The sequence below is a fragment of the Cucurbita pepo genome, chromosome LG07 (genome assembly GCF_002806865.2).
Source record: "Cucurbita pepo subsp. pepo cultivar mu-cu-16 chromosome LG07, ASM280686v2, whole genome shotgun sequence".
Lineage (NCBI taxonomy): Eukaryota > Viridiplantae > Streptophyta > Magnoliopsida > Cucurbitales > Cucurbitaceae > Cucurbita > Cucurbita pepo.
In genome coordinates, this window is record NC_036644.1 from 2,887,070 (window position 1) to 2,909,996 (window position 22,927).

Below are 22,927 nucleotides of genomic sequence, written 5' to 3' on the forward strand. Positions count from 1 at the left end.
TATATATATATATATATATATATATATATATATATATATATATATATATATATATATATATATGTATGTGTATATATATGTATGTATATATATATGTATGTATATATATATATGTGTCCCTTCTTGCATGCAATCTCTCAATCCATTGGTTTGATTTTTCCTAATTTTATTATTAATTTCAGTTTCTATGAAATTTGGCAATTTGTTAGCCGACGACGACGGCGATTTTCCGACGCCGAGCAGTTCCGATGCCGCCGATAGTTGGCCGACCAGCGATGCGTCGCCGTGGAATCAAACTTATCCCTTCATGAAAACGCCCTGTTTTCCTCAACTTCAAAACGGCGTCGTTCGGCAGAATACTTCTCTGATTGGGTCCCTTGTTCGTGAGGAAGGCCACGTGTACTCCCTGGCCACCGCCGGCGAGCTGCTCTACACCGGCTCCGACAGCAAAAACATCCGGGTCTGGAAAAATCTCAAGGAATTTACTGGGTTTAAATCCAGCAGTGGATTGGTTAAGGCAATTATAATTTCCGGCGAAAAAATCTTCACCGGTCACCAAGACGGAAAAATTCGTGTCTGGACCGACTGTCATCGGCGGGCTGGGACTTTGCCGGCGATGAGAGATGTATTGAGAAGCTTGATTAACCCGCAAAACTACGTCGTTTTGGGACGGAACCGGAGCCCGAGCCGGCTTTGGTTTAAGCATGTTGATGCGGTTTCGAGCTTGAGCTTGGGTGATGATGGCGCGATATTGTACTCTTGTTCTTGGGATCGAACCATGAAAGTTTGGAGAATTTCGGATTCGAAGTGTCTTGAATCGATTATTGTTCATGATGACGCTGTCAACGCCGTGGTTGCGGCTCGGGACGGCTTGGTCATTACCGGCTCGGCAGATGGCTCGGCTAAGGTTTGGAATTTACGAGACTTTTGATCTAATTTAGGAAATGATCATAAATTTATAAATTATAAAAAATATTGTGACGATTAATAATAATATTTAATTATAAATATCTTTTTTTGAAATAGGTATGGCGGAGGAATCATGAATTAGGGGACGATGCAACAAAGCACACACTCGAACAAACGCTGTTGAAGCAAGACAGTGCGGTGACGGCGGTGGCAGTCAACGCCGCCGGTACGGTGGTGTACTGTGGATCCTCCGATGGGGTGGTCAACTTCTGGGAGAGAGAAAAGCGGTTGACTTATGGTGGGGTGCTCAAGGGTCATAATCTGGCAGTTCTCTGCCTTGCTACGGCGGGGAACTGCATGGTACTCAGCGGCTCTGCCGATAGTAACATATGTGTGTGGCGGAGGGATGGGCTTTTTCACACGTGTGTGACGGTGCTGACGGGTCATACTGGACCTGTGAAATGCTTGGCTGTGGAGGAAGATCTCCGCCCGTCTAAACGTGGCGGTCGGTGGTGGATTGCGTACAGCGGCAGCCTTGATAGATCGGTGAAGGTGTGGGGTGTTCCCGACGGCTTGTGATCGGAATTTGTCACGGTGGTAGCTGTTCAATATGGAGGAAATGAGAGGTGCCACGTGGCAGTGACAAATCATTATGTGGCTGATTATCTGACACGTGGAATGAAAAGTGACAAATTTGTCATACAAAATAGTTCGAGAGCATTATATGTAGTTTCAAGTACACAATTAAACTTGGATTATATTTCTTAAATACACACTAAATTACTAAATTACTGATTTACCCCTTACTTCAATCATGGTTGTGCGAGAATGACGTACGAGCTTGGAGACCCGAAAATTTATTACAAACGTTAAAATGGGTACGAGATACAATTACAAAACAAAGTACAAAAGACTCAAACACAAAAATGAACCGATGCTTTGGAACAACTCCCTCTGTGATTGCGCAACTCTACAACGCTCCTCTGCTTCGATCGACAGCCTGCGAACACTTGAGAAAGAAAAGAAAGGGGTAGGCTCTAAGTGAAGGGCTCTTGCTGTTCACCGACTTGGGTAGCTAGCTTAGCTTACACAATGGTAACCGATATTCGATGTTGAGGCGCTACCTCAAAGAACTCTCTCTATTGGGTAGGGACAACATGGTGAGTGCTAGCTTGCTCGTCATCCATAAGAAGTTAGCTGGAGAACCTGTCCCATAAGCCATGTTGTGGGCGAAGGTTGGGGGGAGCGACCCTCCTGTACGTGCCAGCTCTGCTGAATACTTGTATGATCAATGCCACAAATCCCATGCAGAGTAATCCAAGCGAACTATCAAGTCAAACGTCCCTAACCAGCATGAATCCTAGCTTAACGGTACTATACCAAAGTTGAAAGGGAAGTGGAATCTTTACGGACACTGTATCAATTGCTATCAGTTTATGTGACTACCTTTGTCTATTACGGTTGCCGTGGTGGTCTTCTAGGTCCCTAGGGTGGTTTGACAGCCTTGACATGGATTCACATATGAAGGTTTCTTGGTTCTGACTTCTTGAGTCTGGTTCGGTTGGGAGGACTAGAGCTATACCCTTTGATCGTCACTCACAACTCTAATGCGCTCAGACTATTGGAGGCGTTCCACCCTAAGTTATCATTTAGTCAAACTTACGATGTTGTGGGAGGGAGACGCGCATCCTCAGCTTGACATGTGGTGGCCTCTGATTGGTGCATTCAGCTCCCTCATCTCGAACTCGATTTCTCGTGGGCTTGTTTTCCTTTGATTTTTGTCGTTATGACACATGACATACTCGAGACGGGTCGCGGTTCACAGGTCGATTGGTGTTATGGGTTGGATCATTCAAAAGCGGTAGAATCCTTTACTTAGTATCCGACATGTGTCCCACAACATTTTCGACACGTGTTATCTTCTCGGCCAGCCATGCAACATCTCTACTCGCAACCAAATTCAATTTTTTCAATCTTCTTTGAATTTTCTTTAATTCCACGTCGGAGCTCTGGCGTTACATTTCAGAAGCTATTTTAAAAAAATGTGTATATCAAGCCATTTGGTTCTTCTCTAGAATGGTACCATATGCAAAGAAGTATGCTACTCATTTGTGTGGATATGAACAGGCACCGACTGTTTTGACAGTACTATGGGCCTCACGAAGCCGCAGCTGGTAGCCACTGAGTTGTTGATAGAAGGATTTGTTGAATGATGCATTCAAAAACCATATCTCCTGATGCTATGCGTTGAGGCCCCATCCTATTCATTGCCCTTTCAGTTAATGTTTTTGTTTTTATCCCTCGCTTTCAACCTTCTAATTTTCAACCAACAATCATTGAACTTTAAATTCAAGAAATGAAGAACACCAATATTGTGTTCGTGCTTTGGTGGCTCTTCAAGATCCTTTCGATCCTTTCGATGTTCTATGCCGTGTTCATCTTTGGGTGAGATGTGGTAGCTTTGTCCTTGGATCAATTTGACTCGAATTATGGACATGATCTTTAATTATATGTCGGTTAACAATGCGACTAAAGAAGATTATTATAACAGCTCAATTCCACTGTTAGTAGATATTGTATGCTTTGACTCGTTACGTATCACCGTCAGCCTCACAATTTTAAAACTCGTCTATTAGGGAGAGGTTTCCACACGCTTATAAGGGATGTTTTGTTCCTGTTGTCAACCAATGTGGGATCTCACGTTTATCTTTTATCATTTTTTTCATCAATGTTAGCCTAGTCGAGGCTCATCCATGCTCAATCTCAATAGACGAATCTTTGATTTGATCTGTCTCTCAATGATCAATGAAAATATACACGTGTGCTACCTTAACATGTTGAAGGAGACTTTTTTATTTTATTAGATTGGTGTGCAAAGGGTCGAAACGCTGAAGTTGAAAAGAAAAAGAAACCGCTCTGAAAGAGTCAAACAACAGGAGAAGAAAGTATAGAGTCACAAATGGAAAAGATCGCTGGATAGAGACTATAAATTAGACGAGCAGAGCTTCTTCGACTAAGAAATTTGTATAAGATCATGAAATCGAGTTGGATAGAGACTAAAAATTAGAGAAACAGAGCTTCTTCGACTGAGAAATTTGTATAAGATCACGAAATCGAGCTGGATAGAAACTAAAAAGGAGACAAACAGAGCTTCTTCGACTGAGAAATTTATATAAGATCATGAAACCGAGGTGCTATTAATAAATTATCCTTTTCTCTTTAAACAAAAACCTTAAAATCTAAGAACACAAAACAAAAACAAACCAAAAAAAATGTCAAAATCAAACATCTCTCTTTACTCTCTTGATCATAACATATACAACAAAGGAAGATCTCAATGAGATAACACAATCTTCACCTCTCCAACAAGAACTCATATAGAAATATTAAGAACTAATAACAAAAACCCACATCAATTATGTTAAGAACTATAAGAAAAACCCACAAAGATGAAGGCTTTAATTAATTTTAGCATTTAAGAAGGGGAGGTTCAGAAGATGAAGAGTGAGTATTAGACTCAATTGTAAGAGCATTTGGGCATCCAAGAGTGATATCTAAGTTTAGCTTATTAATATTTGTATGATACACACCGCCATGATGATGATCACACAACGACAAGCAGCTACCTTCCAACCTCTGCTTCTTCACGCCGCTCGAGATTTCGATGCTCGCTTTGTGTCGGTCCAGCTGTTGTTGCTGTTGCTGTTGCTGCTTCAAACCAACCANAAAAACAACCATTTTTGGTTATAGAGGGAAAAGTTTGTGTCTTTAAGGTTGTTTTTAGACATGTTGTGTTGTATTTATTATATGTATACGAACCTGGTTGTTTCCAATATTGTTGTTGTTGTTGTAATGTTGACTCCATCTCGTCGTCATCTCTTGATTTGTCTCCATTGATGAACAGAACAAGTTCCTGATTAATCGTTAATTAACCCACTAATTACATTAGTTTACCACACTAATTATATATATTTATATATATATATATTTTAATGTTTTGTGTATTTGTGAATTATTGAGCTGAATTTCGAGAACAAATTATCGTAATCAAGAATAAATAACATCGACCCGTTTGATAATATATAGTTTTTGAAAATTAAGCTCATAAACCCGACTTCAGTAATCTCTTATGGGTTGTATCTGAAGATATGAAAAAGGGGACGTTTTTATGTAAGCAACAGAAGCTCGAGCTCGTGGAATTGCTGATCTTGTAGCGGTTGAATACAAAAATAGTACGAATTTCACGCAAAAATTCGAAATTTGATTCGTGGGTTTCTTTGTTTCGTTATCGATTTTCAAAATCTAAACGAAAATGCAAGAGCTTGGGAAGAAAATCACTCACATTTGATCAGAGCTTTTCCACATAGGGTTAGAGATCTCAGCACCACTTGGATCAACTTCTTGTCTTTGGTTCTTCAAGGCTGAGTATGCAAATTAACATCAACAATCAAAGCATCTATTTCACCAAAATTGATTAAAAAAACCCTAAATCATTGAAATTTTGAGCAATTTTCAGATCAAAAAAGGAAAAAAATTGTAATTACCAGTTGATTTGTCAGTGCTTTTCACTGTTCTATACATCTGAATTAACACAAAAAAGATTTGAAATTAGTGCAATAATTTGTGATTAATTGCTTAATTTCAATTAATTAACCAAAACCCACCTGTAAATGACTCTTTACATGAGCTAGGGTTAGATCCTTGACATTCATAAGCTCCAAAACAGATTTTGGTGTTGCCCCTAGAAAAAAAAACAATCAAAATGAGCTAAAACAACAGTAAATTTTGAATTTGATTTGCATTTCATATGAATTCAACAAGACATGTACTTTCATGGCCGCCAAGCAGCTGAACGGCGTGGACAAAATGAGCATGAAGCGTTGTAGTCCATCTCATTCTTGGAGCTCTAATACCCATTTTTGCAGCTCTTTTAAAATGGCGGCCATAGATTTGAGGTAGGTGGTGGTTAAAATGGCGGCCATTGTTGAAGCTTGTTTCAAGCTCAAGAGGTAGACCCATATGGGGTTTAGGTGGAAGAAAATAGCCAGCGGCGGCGGTGGCAGTTTCATGGCTGAGATCGCTGCCGGTGCTGCCGGAATTTGACGGCGGGCTTATGTGCAAGGAGAGGTCCGGGAGGGGAGGAGGAGTGGTGGGATGGGAGGAGGTGAACATGAGGGGGGAATTTGGAGGAGATCGAGGAAAAAGGTGGTGACCCTTTTGAGATTATGAGTGGATTATGATTTGGGAGAAAGAGATGGAGAAAGGGGTTTGGAAAAATGGGATCTTTGGAGGAAAGATGAGGATTTTAATGGGTTTATAAGGGGAAAGTCCTAGAGAGAGAGAGTGGGAGAGAGGGTTTTGGGTATTAGTTTGAGTAATAAAAAGGGTGGGAAGGAGTGAAAAAGTTGAAACTTCTGTATGCATTTAATACTCACAGATGGATCAGACAGCTTTTCCAACACATACACAAAACAGGAGAGAGAGAGAGAGAGAGAGAGAGAGAGAGAGATTCTTATCTAAATAATGGGGAATGAAAAGGAGGTATTTTTAAGGTTTGATTACTATCAATTTATTTTAGGATTGGTAGAAGTTTGATGGATTATTAATTTGAACATAGATTAGCTTGTTTTACAGAGTGTTTTCGATCTAGAAGTTTGTTGGATTATCAATTTGAACATAAATCATCTTGTTTTATGGAGTGTTTTCGATCTATAAGTTTGATGGATTATCAATTTGAATATAGATTAGCTTATTCTATAGAATGTTTTCAATCTAGAAGTTTGATGCATTATCGATTTGAACATAGATCAGCTTATTTTATGGAGTGTTTTCGATCTAGAAGTTTGATGGATTATCAATTTGAATATAGATCAGCTTGTTTTACGGAGTGTTTTCGATCACGAAGTTTGATGGATTATCAATTTGAACCTAGATTAGCTTATTCTATGGAATGTTTTCGATCTAGAAGTTTAATGGATTATCGATTTGAACATAGATCAGCTTATTTTATGGAGTGTTTTCGATCTAGAAGTTTGATGGATTGTCAATTTGAACATAGATCAGCGTATTTTATGGAGTGTTTTCAATCTCGAAGTTTGATGGATTATCAATTTGAACATAGATCAACTTGTTTTATGGAGTGTTTTTGATCTAGAAGTTTGATGGATTATCAATTTGAACATAGATCAGCTTATTTTATCGAGTGTTTCGATTTAGAAATTTGATGAATTACCAATTTGAACATAGATCAGCTTGTTTTACCTATTGTTTTCGATCTAGAAGTTTGATGAATTACCAATTTGAACATAGATCAGCTTGTTTTACATGGTGTTTTCGATCTAGAAGTTTAATAGATTATCAATTTGAACATAGATCAACTTATGAACACATTGGACACGTTCCGAGATTAATTTGATTAGATTTAGAATAGAAGGGAGCTGGGGTTACATCAATTGAATAAGATTCCCCATTTTGTGTATAAACGAGGTATATTTGACGTTGCTTTCCAAATTATCCCTCTGTTCAAACCCTGTCACCACTGCTCCTTTTTTTTCTATTTTCTGTTTTCTTTTTCAAACCTCTATCCATTAATGACGTCATATATTACATATTCCCTAACAAGACCTTCCGTTCCAACTAGTGGTGTCCGTTCAAATTAAGGTATAGTGACTTTACACATCTTCACCTGAAGCGATAAGACATTTCTTCTCATTAATTAAACAGGGTTAGAAACGAGAATTACATTCTCCATCCTCAACCCCGCCCCGCTCTAATATATATATATAGGACAGAGACGGGGAAGACTTCCACTTCCACTTCCACTTCCACTTCCACGCCTACTCCTATAGATATCTCTACTCTTGACTTATGCGAGCGTAAAACCATCTGATAAAGCCTCTGTTTTTCGTCTCGATAGACCATCAATTTTAATCAGACAGACAACTGAAGCTACGAAAAAATACGTCTACACTAACCCATTAGCTCAACTTTTTGAATCACTTATTGGCTTTACGTTCTTAAAAGACGTAGCTCAAAGAATCGTGCATAATATTAAAAAATTAAAAATTNAAAAAAAAAAAAAAAAAAAAAAAAAAAAAAAAAAAAAAAAAAAAAAACATAAACGTTGAAAGGAACAGGTAAGCATTTGTCTGCCTTAACTTAAGATGTATCCTTAAGTTCCCCAATATTCCCTCTCCGTGTCCAGTTATTCCTTGTCCAATCTTCCGCTCGTGCCTCACGTGACCTCCCCTCTTTAATTACCATTAATTAATCTTCATTACTACTAATCCATTAATTAACTCAACTAATCTTCTCTTCTTTTATAAACAAAAAATAATAATAATAATAATATATTTTTATTTGGTCAGCGCCTGATGCGCTCTAGATTCTCCGGGAAATGCAACGGCTTTATTAATTAATTAATTAATTTAATTAATTAAATTAATTATATTTGTTCATTATTCTCTCTCCGTGCATTTCTCTCTCAAGAATATACAAAATTTATTGGAAACATGCAAATATTTAAAATAAATAAATAAATAAATAATGCTTATGAATCACAGGCAAAATTTTGGATCATATTCCATATTCTATGCCTTTGTCTTATCATAAATTTCTTCTCTCTCTATGTCTTTTGCATCTTTTTCTTCTCAAAAACACCCTTTTCTTTTTAATTCACAAGTGGAATGGTGCACGGTATAATTGGGTTTCTCTGTACCCGAATCATGATTTAGAATCTAGATTTGATATTGGATCGCCTCGATGTTCTCCTGCGAAATGACCATATTACCCACTTAACTTGAACAATTGCGAAGAACGAAAACTATCCCCACATACCAAAACAGCCCAAGATCTCACTATCACTTATGCATGTGCGGAGTTGTAGTTGTGATGCTGTAGAGGAAAAAAAAAAAAAACTTGGGGACACATGAGCGTGGTGGTCCGTGCGAGATTTCTATCATGAAAAAGAAAAAGAAAGGCTCCAGAAGAGAGAATGCATTATAGAGTCACAAAAAGGAAATATCACTAGGTAGAGACGGCAAATTAGACTGAGAAATTTGTAGAAGGTCAAGAATCAGTCCACGTTACCTACTTAGCTTGAACTATGTCTACGAATGAACCAACAAACAAACAGTATCTGTTTAGTATGTTTTGTCATCATTCATATGTTTCAAAAGAAAATTTATGCTCCAAATCACTCTGGCACATATCCTTCAGATCACTCTCATTTGTATCTTGTATTTGACTATTGTATTTATACGATTAGTAAAGTTAGATAAATTTTTATAATATGATCTAAGGAGACGACATTATAATAGGTAAGAGTAGAGGACATGTAATATTAAATCTTTGTTCGAATATATACAACTATGCACATATCAACATGCATGTGTTACCTCGAGATTCGAGCTCTAAACCCCATCATCTTCCTCCTCCTCAAACTCCCAGCAAATATGCATAAATAAATATTATAAGATGATCAAAACGACAAAAAAGAAAGGAAAGAATCACCGAAATCAACGCCGTTTGGGCTTGTGAGCTCCCAGAACATGAACATTGGTAATACAATTAAGAAGAAGAAGTGTTCAAAATCACAATCAAACATATAATAATAATAATGATTTAGGGGTGTTGCATTTAACAAAGGCCTATAAAGAGGAAAACGAAAAGATGCCATTGGAAAAGGCACAGCTGACGATTGGTCATTAAGGATCAGGTCATTAAAATGGTCAAGGAACGAAACTAGGGGTAACCCTCCCCCAACAACCCTAAACTTTTAGGGTTATTCCCAAACTTCCATAATTTCCGATGTGGGTTTGTTTGATTTGGAGTTTTTTTTTTTTGGAGAATCCCTAAGCTCAAAGCTCAGTGGAAGGATGTCACATGTCAGGACAGAGAAACAGAGTTTTATTTTTTTTACTTCTTTTGTGTGTGTGTGTTCTTCATTTATTCAATCATATCTTTGACCAAAAATGGTAGCTGTACCGCAGTTCTCATCCCACTTTCTCAAAACAATGAAATTTTTCTAAGAAAATTGGGTTTCTTTTGAGAGATTCAGTTGTCGTACTGCCAAATTTCACAATGGGATGTCCAGATATTAACTTCATCTACAACAAGATTTGAATTTCAAAACGAGTAGATTTTTGTTTGTGAAATGAGTATAGGCAATGTTCGGAGGGCAATAGCTAGCAAGGAGCTTATAGTTTCAAATAGCTCAGGATTTGGGAGTAAAAATTCAAACTTTTAATCTTTTAATGGAATATATGTCTTAATTGATTGAACTAAGGTTCGATATTCAAAGGTTTATAAAGTGTTCTTGTGTCGGTTTGAGAAGTAATTATGTGAGAAGGGTAATAGTAAAAAATTGACCAATATTGGTCAGAAGGGGCATCATTATCGTACATACAACCTGATGTGCCCAATGTACGATGTAAAGATATCTCATTGCTTTTTCTATTTGCCGTTTACTATGAGCAGAAGAGGGCAGTCCGGTATTGTTATATCTAAGGTAGGGATGTGAAGATCAAAATAATTGAGAGTATGGGTTAAAAAGAAAAAAACCTTGGTAAGTTCTAAAGGCGAGGAGGCATCGTCCTTCCGAGATTTGTAAGTGAATGTGAGATCCTTCATTGGTTGGAGAAGGGAACGAAACATTTCTTATAAGGGTGTGGAAACCTCTCCCTAGCAGACGCGTTTTAAAAACTTTAAGAGGAAACTCGGAAGAGAAAGCCCAAAGATCACAATATCTACTAGCGGTGAACTTGAGTTGTTACAAATAATATAAGAGTCAGTCACCGGGTAGTGTGTTAGCGAGGACATTGGGCCCCCAAAAGAGGTAGATTGTGAGGTCCCACATTGGTTGGAGAGTGGAACGAAGCATTTCTTATAAGGATGTGGAAACCTCTCGCTAACATACGCGTTTTATAAACCTTGAGGGGAAGTCGAAAGCAAAAGTCCAAAGAAGATAATATCTGCTAATAGTGGGCTTGAGCTGTTACAAATGTGAGATCTCACATTAGCTGGAGAGTGGAACGAAGCATTTCTTACAAGGATGTGGAAACCTCTCTCTAGCAGACGCGTTTTATAAACCTTGAGGGGAAGTTGGAAGAAAAAGCCCAAAGAAGACAATATCTGCTAACAGTGGGTTTGGGCAGTTACAAATGGTATTAGAGTCAATCACCGGGCAAGGTGTTAGCGAGGACACTGGACCCCTAAAGGAGTGAACTGTGAGATCTCATATCAGTTAGCGAGGGGAATGAAACATTCATAAGGGTGTGGAAACCTCTCCCAAGCAGACGCATTTTAAAAACCTTGAGAGGGAGCCCAAAAGAAAAAACCCAAAGAGGACATACTAACGATAACCTTGGGCTGTTACAGTGAACTATAGGTTTACGATACCAAACCAATCTTGCTCAACCAAACCACAAGGGTTAAAAAAAAAAATCTTATTCCTTAACTTAGCTTTGTGAGATCTTTAGAGAGAGAGAGAGAGAGAGAGATGTGTTTATCTATGTAAGCGTCTACATGTCATTTGATATGTAATGGGGTGGACCACAGAAGAACAAAGACATGTTTGGTGAAAAATGTAAGTGAAGATAGAAAGGTACCTGATAGCCCTGAAGAATTCCAAACAAATGCTAGAAACAACTCCCAAAAACACCTGCAAATGTCAAGTTCTCCATCAATGGCGCAGAAGAAAAAAAGAAAAAGTAGAGAACTTGAATCAACATCAAACAGCACAAAAGGAAAAGAAAACAAATACCCATTTCCCTTTCAACTCCACCAAGCACGACTTCCTTCCTTCCTTCCTTCCTTACACTGCAGAGAACATGTACAAACAAAACTAAAGTCATAATTTACCATTGGCGCTTTCTGAGGATCAAACCATCCATGATGGTGAAGAATTGCAGGCACATGAAGCCTTCCGTGTTCCACTTCATAGCCCTGCAAGATTTGCATTTTGTCCTCTGTGTATTGAATAATGGCAAACCCACGTGAACTTCAAACATACACTCATAACTCAGGGATTGAAAAGGATATATTCCTATCCCCTCTTTGTATTTTTTCACATCAATGCGTTTAGTTTAAGGCTCGACTTTTATCTCGAGCTGGATAATGAAGAAGCAGATATCGAGTATGGTGTTCTATGTTCCGACCCTTCTCAATGGCTGCATATGGCTAGTTCAAGGCTGAGAAATTTCTCAGCTCTCATACAATGCAGCCAATAATATGAGTGATTGAAACTCATGGGCAGTGTTTCACATCAAAAGTTACAAAACTGTGAATGAAGCTTAGAAACTCTTATAAACAGGATATTCTACTCGTATATGACAAAGTTCGGACTAGCGTGGCATCATCGACAATATGTTCGCAGGGATAAGTCACTGCCACAGAACATCATATGTTATAACAGAGTGATTACCTACAATATTAAACAGATATCAAATCATGGGTCTTAGCATAAGGTACTAGATAATTTGGGAACTTGCCACAAATTAAGCTTTAGTTGGCTTTGATTAGCTTCCTGTTGCTCTTAGCCGACACACGAGTAAGAGGGATAACATCTTCGACAACACGGAAGATTCTGACCTCCAGGACCACAGGACCACTTGTTTTAGGGACAGGCTCAAAGACGCAGACATCGAATTCTTCTAAATTGTTATCTATAGCGAAATGTTTCCATCCACTTGTAAGGCCACCACATTGACGACTTGCGGTAAAGCTGAATTTGGCTGGCCATTCGTTGTTTCCGAGACGCAGTATTACGTCTTGGTTGCAAAGGGAGAGATTTTTTGTAACCCATTGAGTGGGGATAAACTGCATCATCAACCAACGTGCCGTGTGATATGCATATGAGAACTAAAAAAATCGACGAACTTAACATACAGTCAACAAAGGGATTGCCTAACTTTCCTAATACTAAGGAATTCACACATTCATTTCACAGTTCACTTCAGAAGATCTCATGGAAAACATAGATTGGGCGTTGAAAGAAAGTTCAAGGAGAAACTAAAAGATCAGCAACAGAATACAAGTTTTACCAGGTAGAATCTCCTGTATACATGTGAAGGTCGCATGATAACTTTGAAACCAGCATTGCTTGATGCTGCTTCTGCCAACTTCAGGGCATTGTTCTTGTCCTCTTCCGTAATAGCCCTCCGATTGGATAGGTATTGCTCGGCATATGACCCGATTTTCTTAACGGGAGTAGCTTCCTCGTCGGAATCTAGCAAAGTTCAATGTCAGATACCAGATTGATCCATAAACATTAAATAGATTGAGTCTTGACTACACAATCATTACAAAAATGCTTTCCTAGTCAAGATTGGAAATGTATCGTGCTAGAATCTCTATAACGGAGCTCGATGATAACAACCTAGGAATCACCAAGAAAACAGGGAGACATGAATCAAGGATTAAAAACTTAAGCAGTTCTTCTCCAACTACCTGATAACTGAACCGGAGCAGGGGTGGGTGTCATAACTGCTGCACTTTTTGGAGTTTCTTTCCTTCTTCTAGTACGTATTGTTCGTATAGGCTGAGCTGAAAAAACCTCAGGTTGACCATTCAAATTTGTAGCTTTGGACACGACGTCCTGTATCATACGTTCCATACTGTCATCGTGCAAATTATTTTCGGAGGAAGCACATTCAGCACCATTGTTAGCATCAACATCAAAACTATCTAAAGTGGGTTCTCCAAACTTCCTCTTAGCCTTGTGTCCAGTGTCGCTATTTGTATGCTCGCAGATTTTTACGAAATACGATGCTTCCTTCTCACAAAAGCTCTTCCAATCAAATACTAAAACGTCAAACTGTGACGCTCCGTTGTACCTAAAAACTAAAAGATCATTCTGCTCCAGAGAATGAGCCTTCACAAACTCTTGCCAGCCGTGTTTGAAATACAATTTATCATCATTGGCAGACAATCCCACATCCCATGTGGCACCACTAGGACCTTTAAGAGTCACAGTTGATGGAAGTTTCTTTTTCAAATTGTTTACAAATTTGTTCGGAAGTACCTGCAGCTCAGATAATATATATAAATGAGTTGCCAAGATTCTAGAAAAGTTTGTAAGAGAAACTATGATGCAATTTTCAGTTCAAAGAAATAGATGATCATAGCAAAGAGATCAGTTCTAATGGAGTGAATGTTTGTATCCAAATAGTAAATCATCAATTGTCTAAAACCCCATAAGCTTAGAACACCTTAGGAAGAAGGTGTGTGCTTTAAACATGAACTGTATGAATGAGGCAACTGTAGGCGGCAAGGTATTAACGATTGTTGGGAGAGGAGTCCCACATCAACTAATTAAGGAAAAGATCGTGGGTTTATAAGTAAGAAACACTATCTCTATTGGTATGAGGCCTTTTGGGAAACCAAAAGCAAAGTCATGGGAGCTTATGCTGAAAGTGAACAATATCATACCATCGTGGAGAGTTGTGGTTCCTAGCATGGTATCAGAGCCATGTCAACAGAATCCTCAAGTATCGAACAAAGAATTGTGAGCCTCGAATGTGTGGTCAAAAAGTGACTCAAATGTTGAATAGAGGGTGTACTTTGTTCAAGGGCTCCAAAGAAAAGAGTCGAGCCTCGATTAAAGGGAGGCTGCTCGAGGGCTCTATGGGCCTCAAAGGAGGCTCTATGGTATACTTTGTTCGAGGGGAGAATTATTGAGGATTGTTGGGAGAGAAAGTCCCACAATGACTAATTAAGGGGTTGATCATGGGTTTATAAGTAAGGAATACTATCTCTAAGTATGAGGCTATTGGGAAAACCAAAAGCAAAGCCATTAGAGCTTATGCTCAAAGTGGACAATATCATACCATTGCGGAGAGCTGTGGTTCCTAACATAAGGTACACATGATCCAACAACGCTATAAAGCCACAATTTGCAGAGATCATTTAAGCTCATCATTGAAGGGCCTTACCGAATAAGAACACGACAGAAATACTTGAACATGAAATTTGTATGAACATAATTCTCAAATAAATAGTCTCCAACATCGTTTACATCGTGTCTAAACAATGAGGAAACAAATGGAATTCACTCCCAAATCCTAGAAAAGCTTGCAAGTGAAATTTTAATGCAATTTTCCGGTCAAACAAATAGATGATCATAGCAAGAAACCAGTTCTATTAGAGCAAGTGTGAGATCCCACATTTGTTGGAGAGGGGAACGAAACATTCATTATAAGAGTGTAGAAACCTCTCCCTAGCAGACACGTTTTAAAACCATGAGGCTGACGTAACGGGCCAAAGCAGACAATATCTGTTAGTGGTGGGCTTGCACTGTTACAAATGGTACTAGAGTCAGACACTAGGCGGTGTGCCAGCAAGGACGCTGGGCTCCCAAGGGGGGTGTGGGTTGTGAGATCTCACATCGGTTGGAGAGGGAAACGAAACATAAGAGTGTAGAAACCTCTCCTTAACAGACGCGTTTTAAAACCATGAGACTTACAAACGTAATGGGCCAAAGCAGACAATATTTGTTAGCAATGGACTTGGGCTGTTAGAGTAAGTGTTTAAATCCAAATCGTAAATCATTGATCACAAAAAATCCATAAGCTCAGAACAGTTGGGAAAAACGCTGAGTTCTTCAAACATTAACTCTATGGATGAGGAAACAAACAGCATAAAATAAAATAAAAACACAACAAAATCTAATGAACAGAGTCTCTGCTACAAGTTTGTGAGGATCAAAACCAAAATCTAATGTCTAATCATAATCAAACATCAAATGCAGAACACAAAATTTGAAAATACAAAAGGAGAGAGCAGAAAAAGAAAACCTACAAGTTTCTGTTCACTACCACCGGCAAGAATTTGATAGAAGTGGGTGAACTGAAAATGGCTCCAATAGATATCTTCTGCCCATTTGTTGGAGCTATCGCTTACTTTATCCATTTGTACAGCTAGAAACACAATAAATTAACAACTAGAAGATCGAAATGCAACCTGAAATCCATTCAGAGAGCAAGTTCATCAATATGATCCAAGAACAAAACATACCCACAACGAACAAGAATCTAGATCTAGAAAGTAAGTGAGTGCCCTAACTTACCGGCGGATTTGGCGGCAGAACAAGATGGATGCAGCCGCCGATTGCCGATTTCGGAGCCGCGGTTGAATTTCCAGATTTGAAGGAAGATGGATCCGCCGCAATCGGATGCTTGGACAACAAGCAGAGAAGTAGAGCCGAAGCCCAAGTTATTGTTCTAATGCGACAAGTCACTGACGGAGAAAAAGGTAATGGAGATGCCCGTTTCAAGGCCATTCTTGAAAATCGATGAGCTTTTCTTCCAAGTACAGTGGAGTAGAATTTCCGCACGAACGTGTCGTTCGTTTACTTATCCAAGAAAATACCGTAAGAACACATTTTGGAAGTAATTTTCTCACTTTTGATGCAATTAATTCTCTTATTTCTATCAAGTTTGATGAACATAAGAAGGCTAATCTGTGTATAAGTTCTAAATCTAATGGATCTTAGAATTACTTGTGTATTTAAGTTATAATCATAAATTATACAGGGTTAAATGGTCAATTTGATTTCGTCTGTTAGTTGCATACTAGAGGGGATTGAGATTAAATTCCAGAATCTTATGTCCGGAGACTATAAATACCCATCGGTAAAAATCAGATTCGTGGATAAATGTAATTCAGATCTCAAATTTAGACGTTCCGCTTCGAAATTGAAGCATCAATTTTGCTTTCAAGCCTGTAAAATTGCATCTGAGCCCTTCAATAAAGCCTTGATCAAGTTCGATTGTGGAGTGACTCAATTTAGAACTACGTTTCCAAATATTGCTTGTACTTCGAGTAAGAGGTAATCTAATTCTACCCTCATTTTTTTTTTTTGTTGATTCGAATTTTGTGTAAGATGTGTCAATTACCTTGATTTAAGGGTTCTTACTCCAAGCTGAGGATTAGGATTGCCTTATCAATATACGTGTGGTTTGGTTATTGTCAGAGTCGTGACGTTGTAGGGCAATACCTCAACGTCTACCTCTCACGTTTTTCTCCAATAGCCTACATTTTTCAATGGTCCCTTTGGAAGCTCTAATTGAGACGTTTCCCTTCGAAATGGGAGCATCAATTTTGCTTTCAAGCCTGTAAAATTGCATCCGAGCCCTTCAATCAAGCCTTAATCAAGTTCGATTGTGGAGTGACTCAATTTAGAATAAGGTTTCCAAATATTGATTGTACATCTTCGATCGTAAGAGGTAATCTAATTCTACCCTCATTTTTTTTTTTGTTGATTCGAATTTTGTGTAAGATGTGTTAATTACTTTGATTCAAGGGTTCTTACTTCAACCAAAGCTTGGAGCTGAGGATTAGGGTTGCCTTATCAATATACGTGTGGTTTGGTTATTGTCAGAGTCGTGACGTTGTAGGGCAATACCTCAATGTCTACTTCTCACGTTTTTTTTCCAATAGCCTACATTTTTCAATAGTCCCTTTGGAAGCTCTATTTTACTCTACGAGATCTCATATCGATTGGAGATGGGAACAAAGTATTCTTATAACAGCGTGAAAACTTCTCCCTTACACGAGCATTTTAAAACTTTGAGGGAAACCCTTATACCGAAAGCTAAATAGGACAATATCTACCACCAACATTCACTTTATTTAATAACTTTTTTAAAAGAATATAAAAAACCGTGTCATATTTGATTTTCGATAGTGACCTAATTCTTGTTCAAAAGTTTCAACCCACTAAGAACCGTATCATCATTTTGTTCCAATCAATGATCCCTTAGTAAGAATCGCTCGAGTATATAAGTTCTACACTTTTGATCATTATAAATCCGGATAAAAAAAAAAAAAAATTATAGAGTAGAAAATACTCGCTTTAAAAACTAACGATACGAACCTTCATCATCCGAAACACATTTTTAGTTCATGTGGCATAAAAAACAATCGACCTTCGGTTTCTCTGTCTCCCTGTTCCCTTTCTTGTTAACGTGTTCGAGTGCTTTGACCAGTTATTAGTTAACCATGGTTAAATCTTGACCAAGGTAATTAATTAAGCTAATGATACTAAAATTAACCCGGTTAACCATAATGTGTTTAAAGATGAGGGGGGAATGAAATGGTTTGTAGTGTAGGGAGCATGCAAAGGTCGACAACTCAAGAAAAGAAATGGCACACACATCCAACCCTTCATTATTGCTTTCTTCCACATTCACCAACATTCATTATTCCCTTCCCACTCCTTTCCCTCTCTCTCCATTCTCGTTGATATGATTCGGGTCAATTCAAGCATAGTTTACGTGATACCCGAGTAAAGGACGAGTGCATAAATGAGCTGGAACTATAGATGAACGGGAGTGGTCTGAAAGGTAAGATAGCTAAAAAAGGCATAAAAGAGTCTGTGTGTAACAATCTAAGCCCACTGATAGCTGATATTGTCTGATTTGATCCGTTATGTATCGTCGACAGTTTCACAGTTTTAAAATGCGTCTACTTGAGAAAGTGATTTGAATGATAAGATAGCTAAAAAAACATAAAAGGGTCGGTGTGTAATAATTCAAGCCCACCGTTTGCAGATATTTTTCGCTTTAGCTTGTTACGTATCGTTGATAGCCTTACAATTTTAAAACGCGTGTACTAGGGAGAAGTTTTCATATCCTTATAAGGAATGCTCCCCTCGGAGCCAGCATCCCCCTGTTTTGAAACGCGTCTACTAAGAAAAGGTTTTCACACCCTTCTAAGAAATGCCCACTTAGAGCCAACATCCCCCAGTTTTGAAACACGTCTACTAGGAAGAGGTTTTCACACCCTTATAAGGGATGTCCTCTCGGAGCCAACATCTCTCAGTTTTGAAACGCGTTCACTAGGAAAAAGTTTTCACACCCTTATAAGGAATGCCCCCCTCGGATCCAGCATCCCCAGTGTTTGGCTCTGATACCAAATGTAACAGCCAAAGCTCACCGCTAACACACCCTTATAAGGAATGCCCCTCTTGGGGGTCTAGCATCCTCACTGTCACATCACTCAATGTCTGGCTCTGATACCATTTGTAATAGCCGAAATCCACCGCTAACAGATATTGTTTGCTTTGACCCATTACATATCGCCATCAGCCTCACGGTTTTAAAACGCATATGTTAAAGAGAGATTTGTACACCCTTATAAGTGGTACTTCATTCCCCTATCCAACCAATGTAGGATCTCACATTTCACCTCCCTTGGGGATCCAGCGTTCTCGCTAGCACACCGCTCAGTATCTGCCTCTGATATCATTTGTAACCATCCAAACCCACAGTTAGTACAAAATTGTGACCCGTTACATATCTCCATCAGCCTCACATTTTTAAGGCGCGTCTACTAAAAAGAAGTTTTTATACTCTTATAAGAAACGCTTCGTTCTCTCAATTATCCGATCGGATGGTTGAGGGTTGAAAGTGTGGGTTTGGTGGTGAGTGAGATATGGAACATCGTACTACCCCACAGCTTTCACCCCCAAACTAAATAAAAACCCAATCTTTCCACTTTCTTTTAACTCATTCCCACTCCCATTTCTCCTCGATCTTCTTCAATGCCGTCGGAATCAGCCAATCCCAACAGAACCAACCGCCCCCAACACACCATGCCCTTCCCTCCCCCGCCCCAATCCGACCCACGCCCCTGCCCACGCTGCGACTCACTCAACACCAAATTCTGCTACTACAACAACTACAATCTCTCTCAGCCCCGCCACTTCTGCAAGTCCTGCCGCCGCTACTGGACCCACGGCGGCACCCTCCGCGACGTTCCTGTCGGCGGCGGCTCACGCAAAAACTCCAAACGCTCACGTTATCACAACGCCCCCTCCTCTGCTTCCTCCTCTTCCTCCTCTGTTTCTCTTCTTCCTCCCGCCGCCGCCGCCGTCACTAACGACATTAACGTGAATCTCAACGACACCATGTCCGGTCCTGCCACTTTCACTTCTCTCTTGAGCTCCCAAGGATCCGGGTTTTTGGCTCTTGGTGGATACGGGTCTGGATCCGGGTCGGCTCATGCCCCTGCAGCTTTTGACGAAATGGGGTTCGGCTTAGGCAGGGGATTATGGGATACCGCTTGTACTTACACTGAAGTTGGAGATATCGTCGGAGCTCCGGAAACGTCGTCGTCTGGATACAACACGTGGCAGATGAATGACACCAATGGCGACGGCGCTGGCGGTGGAGTTGTCGACGGCGATTTGCTGAATTGGCCGGACCTTGCCATTTCCATGCAAGGCAAGAGCTTGAAGTAATCTAATAATACTACACACAAAAACACCCTCTCAATGCTTTCCTTCATTTTTTTTTTAATGGCTTTCTGAATCTTTCCTTCTGGGTTGTTTTCTGAATCTCTCCGACACAAATTCGACAAAGAAAACCAAAAAAAAGAACAAAAATTAATGTTCCTTTGTCTCTGTTTATACAAATCGTGTTATTTGCTTGGTCTCTTCCATTATCAAAACCCATATGAACCTGAAAGAAAAAACAGAGCATTACAATGATGCTCTGTTATGCTCTGTTTCTGATACGTAGAACAGTTTTATAAACTATTACTGGTCTCTGTAATGGCTCCAAGAACATGGGATCCTAGGATTATCCGAAATATGAATTAATTAATTGATCCAAATCTCAACTTACAGGTTAGATTCATATAAAAATGTAACATTTTTCATGTGGGTTTGAGCTGAAAGAACTGATAATCCCAATGAAACAGAGCCGATTACAACAAATGAAAGAAACCCATTTGGTTTTGTATTTTGGATTAAAGAACAAACCATCCTCTGAAAACTGAGCCATTTGACTGACTGACTGACAAGACGAGCCGAACTACGATGGAACAGGCAGTTCCCCCTTCTTGTNCTGACTGACTGACAAGACGAGCCGAACTACGATGGAACAGGCGGTTCCCCCTTCTTGTTTGACTTTGACTTTGACTTTGACTTTGACTTCAACGAGGAGAGAGAGAGAGAGAGAGAGAAGGGGGCAGGGGGAGACCGAACGTGTTATTGAGAATGATTGGGAAGGGGGCTTTGGGGGGCAAGGGGAACGGAAATAGCGGCAGGGTTTTGATGTCTATTGATTGCTTGCTATGGCGTTTGGCTAGACAAATGAGAGCAGCGGCCCCAAGCTTAGTGGTGTGGGCGCGCCCTCGTGCATTGCCGTCGAGTTCTTATGATCTTCTTCTTCCCCCACTAACCCAACATTCATTATCTATGATGATTGTTTATGCACACCCATTTGAATCAATCCCTAGGTGTTTTATCCTACATTGTAGCCTTTTTATATATATATATATATATATATATATATTGTAACTGTCAGATTCACCGCTAGCATATATTGTCCTCTTCCACGGCCTTCCAGATTCACCGCTAGCATATATTGTCCTAGCATATATTGTCCTCTTCCACGGCCTTCTCTTTCGGACTTCCCCTCAAGGGTTTAAAACGCGTCTACTAGACAAGGTTTCCATACCTTTATAAATTGTAGTTTGTTCTCCTCCCCAACCAATGTGAGACATCACAATCCACCGGTTTTCATACCCTTATAAATAGTAGTTTGTTCTCCTTCCCAATCAATGTGGGACATCACAATCCACCCTCTTCGGAGCCTAGTGTCCTTCGGAGCCTAGTGTCCTTACTGGCACACCGCAGCAAGAAGGCTGGCACATCGTCCGGTGTCTAGCTCTGATACCATTTGTAACAGCCCAGATCCACCGCTAGCAGATATTGTCCTTTTTGGGCTTTCCGTTTTGAGCTTCCCCTCAAAGCTTTAAAACGCGTCGTTAGGAAGGTTTCCATACCCTTATAAACCGTGGTTTGTTCTCCTCTCCAACCAATGTGTGACATCACACACATATATAGTAATAGAAATTTATTTTAGTATTTATACTTTCTTATGAGCGTTAACAATGTTGTTTTACTTGAAAGGTTCAAATTCTCGTGCCTTAACATTTGTTGTAATAGCCCAAACCTACTTGTTGTCTTTGGGCTTTCCCTTTTGGGTTTTCCTTAAAGTTTTTAAAACGTGTTTCTATAGAGGTTTCTATATCCTTGTAAAGAATGCATTGTTCCCCTCTCCAACCAATGTGGGATCTCATCGTCCACCCCTTTAGAGGCACACCGTTCGGTGACTGACTTTGATATCATTTGTAAGAGTCTGAGACGACCGCTAGCAGATATTGTCCGTTTTAATTCATTATCACTATCAGCCTCGCAGTTTTAAAATGCGTTTTAAAAACGTTGAAGGGAATGCCCAAAGAGGACAATATCTACTAGTGGTGGGCTTGAGCTGTTACAAATGGTATTAGAGCCAGACACCGGGCGGTGTGCAAACGAGGATGTTGTGCTCCTAAGGGGGTGGACACGGGGCAATGTGCTAGCGAGGACGTTAGGACCCGAAGGGGGTGGATTATGAGATCCCACATCAGTTGGAGAAGGGAACGACGAAGATGCTAGACACAACGTAAAAAAAAAGTTTAAAGAAAAAAAATAAAATTTTATCTTATTAGACATAAAATTTAAAGTTCAACGAACTCTTTGACATGGTAAATGATTGTGTCTTCAACACTATAGCTATGGTGGGATTAGTTGTTGGATGATCGTTGAATGATGTTTTGCTCGATTAGGCGAATGCAAGTGATGGATATGCCTTTTCTATTTTCTAATAGGCAAACTCGTGAAGAGTTCAAGAAGAAATAAATGGTGAAACCCCCATTGAAAACTATTAGTCGAGCGTGTCATTCAGCTTCATATTCTCCTACCGATATTCTAGGTGTAGATACCTATCTAAAACCAATTCATCGCAATAGCGGTAAACGATTCTATTAGAGATCGAAATTCATATCCTCATTCTCGGTTCTCCCATTATAGTAGAAATTGCACAAACACGACAGGTATCGTTCAAAACTCACCTTAGTTGATATGTCCTAATCTATGTAATCGATGAATATGTTGTCGTTGTAAACCAGACACATTATAACTCGTAAATATATGGATAAAATCTAGTTTATATAATTTGACCAAACACCC

The 22,927-nt window shown here is 39.4% G+C and overlaps 4 protein-coding genes across 5 annotated transcripts; 2 read left to right on the top strand and 2 right to left on the bottom strand.

Annotated features, from left to right (window-relative positions):
- The first annotated feature begins 118 nt into the window (after positions 1 to 118).
- On the top strand, positions 119 to 1,697 carry LOC111798170 (protein JINGUBANG-like). The gene is made up of 2 exons (XM_023681171.1): positions 119 to 907; positions 1,027 to 1,697. The coding sequence occupies exons 1-2, from the start codon at positions 188 to 190 to the stop codon at positions 1,486 to 1,488; spliced, it is 1,182 nt and encodes a 393-aa protein (XP_023536939.1). The 5' UTR covers positions 119 to 187; the 3' UTR covers positions 1,489 to 1,697.
- Positions 1,698 to 4,180: 2,483 nt separating this feature from the next.
- LOC111799190 (probable transcription factor KAN4) lies at positions 4,181 to 6,168 on the bottom strand. 2 transcript variants are annotated; one of them, XM_023682626.1, is made up of 6 exons: positions 5,739 to 6,168; positions 5,574 to 5,650; positions 5,454 to 5,490; positions 5,252 to 5,330; positions 4,729 to 4,822; positions 4,181 to 4,617 (listed from the first exon to the last, which is right to left on the bottom strand). In XM_023682626.1, exons 1-6 carry the CDS (start codon positions 6,079 to 6,081, stop codon positions 4,378 to 4,380), a joined length of 870 nt encoding a protein of 289 aa, XP_023538394.1. In that variant the 5' UTR covers positions 6,082 to 6,168; the 3' UTR covers positions 4,181 to 4,377. The 2 variants fall into 2 exon arrangements, with proteins under 2 accessions (XP_023538394.1, XP_023538393.1); XM_023682625.1 differs by having other exon boundaries at positions 4,181 to 4,620.
- Positions 6,169 to 12,188: 6,020 nt separating this feature from the next.
- On the bottom strand, positions 12,189 to 16,224 carry LOC111799210 (B3 domain-containing protein REM16-like). The gene is made up of 5 exons (XM_023682657.1): positions 15,974 to 16,224; positions 15,706 to 15,867; positions 13,357 to 13,930; positions 12,951 to 13,135; positions 12,189 to 12,726 (listed from the first exon to the last, which is right to left on the bottom strand). The coding sequence occupies exons 2-5, from the start codon at positions 15,814 to 15,816 to the stop codon at positions 12,412 to 12,414; spliced, it is 1,185 nt and encodes a 394-aa protein (XP_023538425.1). The 5' UTR covers positions 15,817 to 15,867; positions 15,974 to 16,224; the 3' UTR covers positions 12,189 to 12,411.
- A 3,217-nt stretch (positions 16,225 to 19,441) lies between these two features.
- On the top strand, positions 19,442 to 20,295 carry LOC111798501 (dof zinc finger protein DOF1.6-like). Its single transcript, XM_023681692.1, has one exon. It carries the CDS (start codon positions 19,451 to 19,453, stop codon positions 20,147 to 20,149), a length of 699 nt encoding a protein of 232 aa, XP_023537460.1. The 5' UTR covers positions 19,442 to 19,450; the 3' UTR covers positions 20,150 to 20,295.
- Positions 20,296 to 22,927: the final 2,632 nt, after the last annotated feature.

Bases quoted from the DNA above. Each gene is read 5' to 3' on its own strand.
- LOC111798170 (XM_023681171.1), top strand. From the start codon at position 188: ATGAAATTTGGCAATTTGTTAGCCGACGACGACGGCGATTTTCCGACG. The intron at 908-1,026 runs GTTTGGAATTTA...TTTTTGAAATAG, and splicing joins CGGCAGATGGCTCGGCTAAG to GTATGGCGGAGGAATCATGA.
- LOC111799210 (XM_023682657.1), bottom strand. From the start codon at position 15,816: ATGGATAAAGTAAGCGATAGCTCCAACAAATGGGCAGAAGATATCTAT. The intron at 13,931-15,705 runs GTAGGTTTTCTT...TCTGAGCTGCAG, and splicing joins GTGGTAGTGAACAGAAACTT to GTACTTCCGAACAAATTTGT. The intron at 12,727-12,950 runs GTAAAACTTGTA...TTGATGATGCAG, and splicing joins TATACAGGAGATTCTACCTG to TTTATCCCCACTCAATGGGT.
- LOC111798501 (XM_023681692.1), top strand. From the start codon at position 19,451: ATGCCGTCGGAATCAGCCAATCCCAACAGAACCAACCGCCCCCAACAC.
- LOC111799190 (XM_023682625.1), bottom strand. From the start codon at position 6,081: ATGTTCACCTCCTCCCATCCCACCACTCCTCCTCCCCTCCCGGACCTC. The intron at 5,331-5,453 runs GTAATTACAATT...TTGCATACTCAG, and splicing joins AAGCACTGACAAATCAACTG to CCTTGAAGAACCAAAGACAA. The intron at 4,621-4,728 runs GTTCGTATACAT...GTTGGTTTGAAG, and splicing joins ACAATATTGGAAACAACCAG to CAGCAACAGCAACAGCAACA.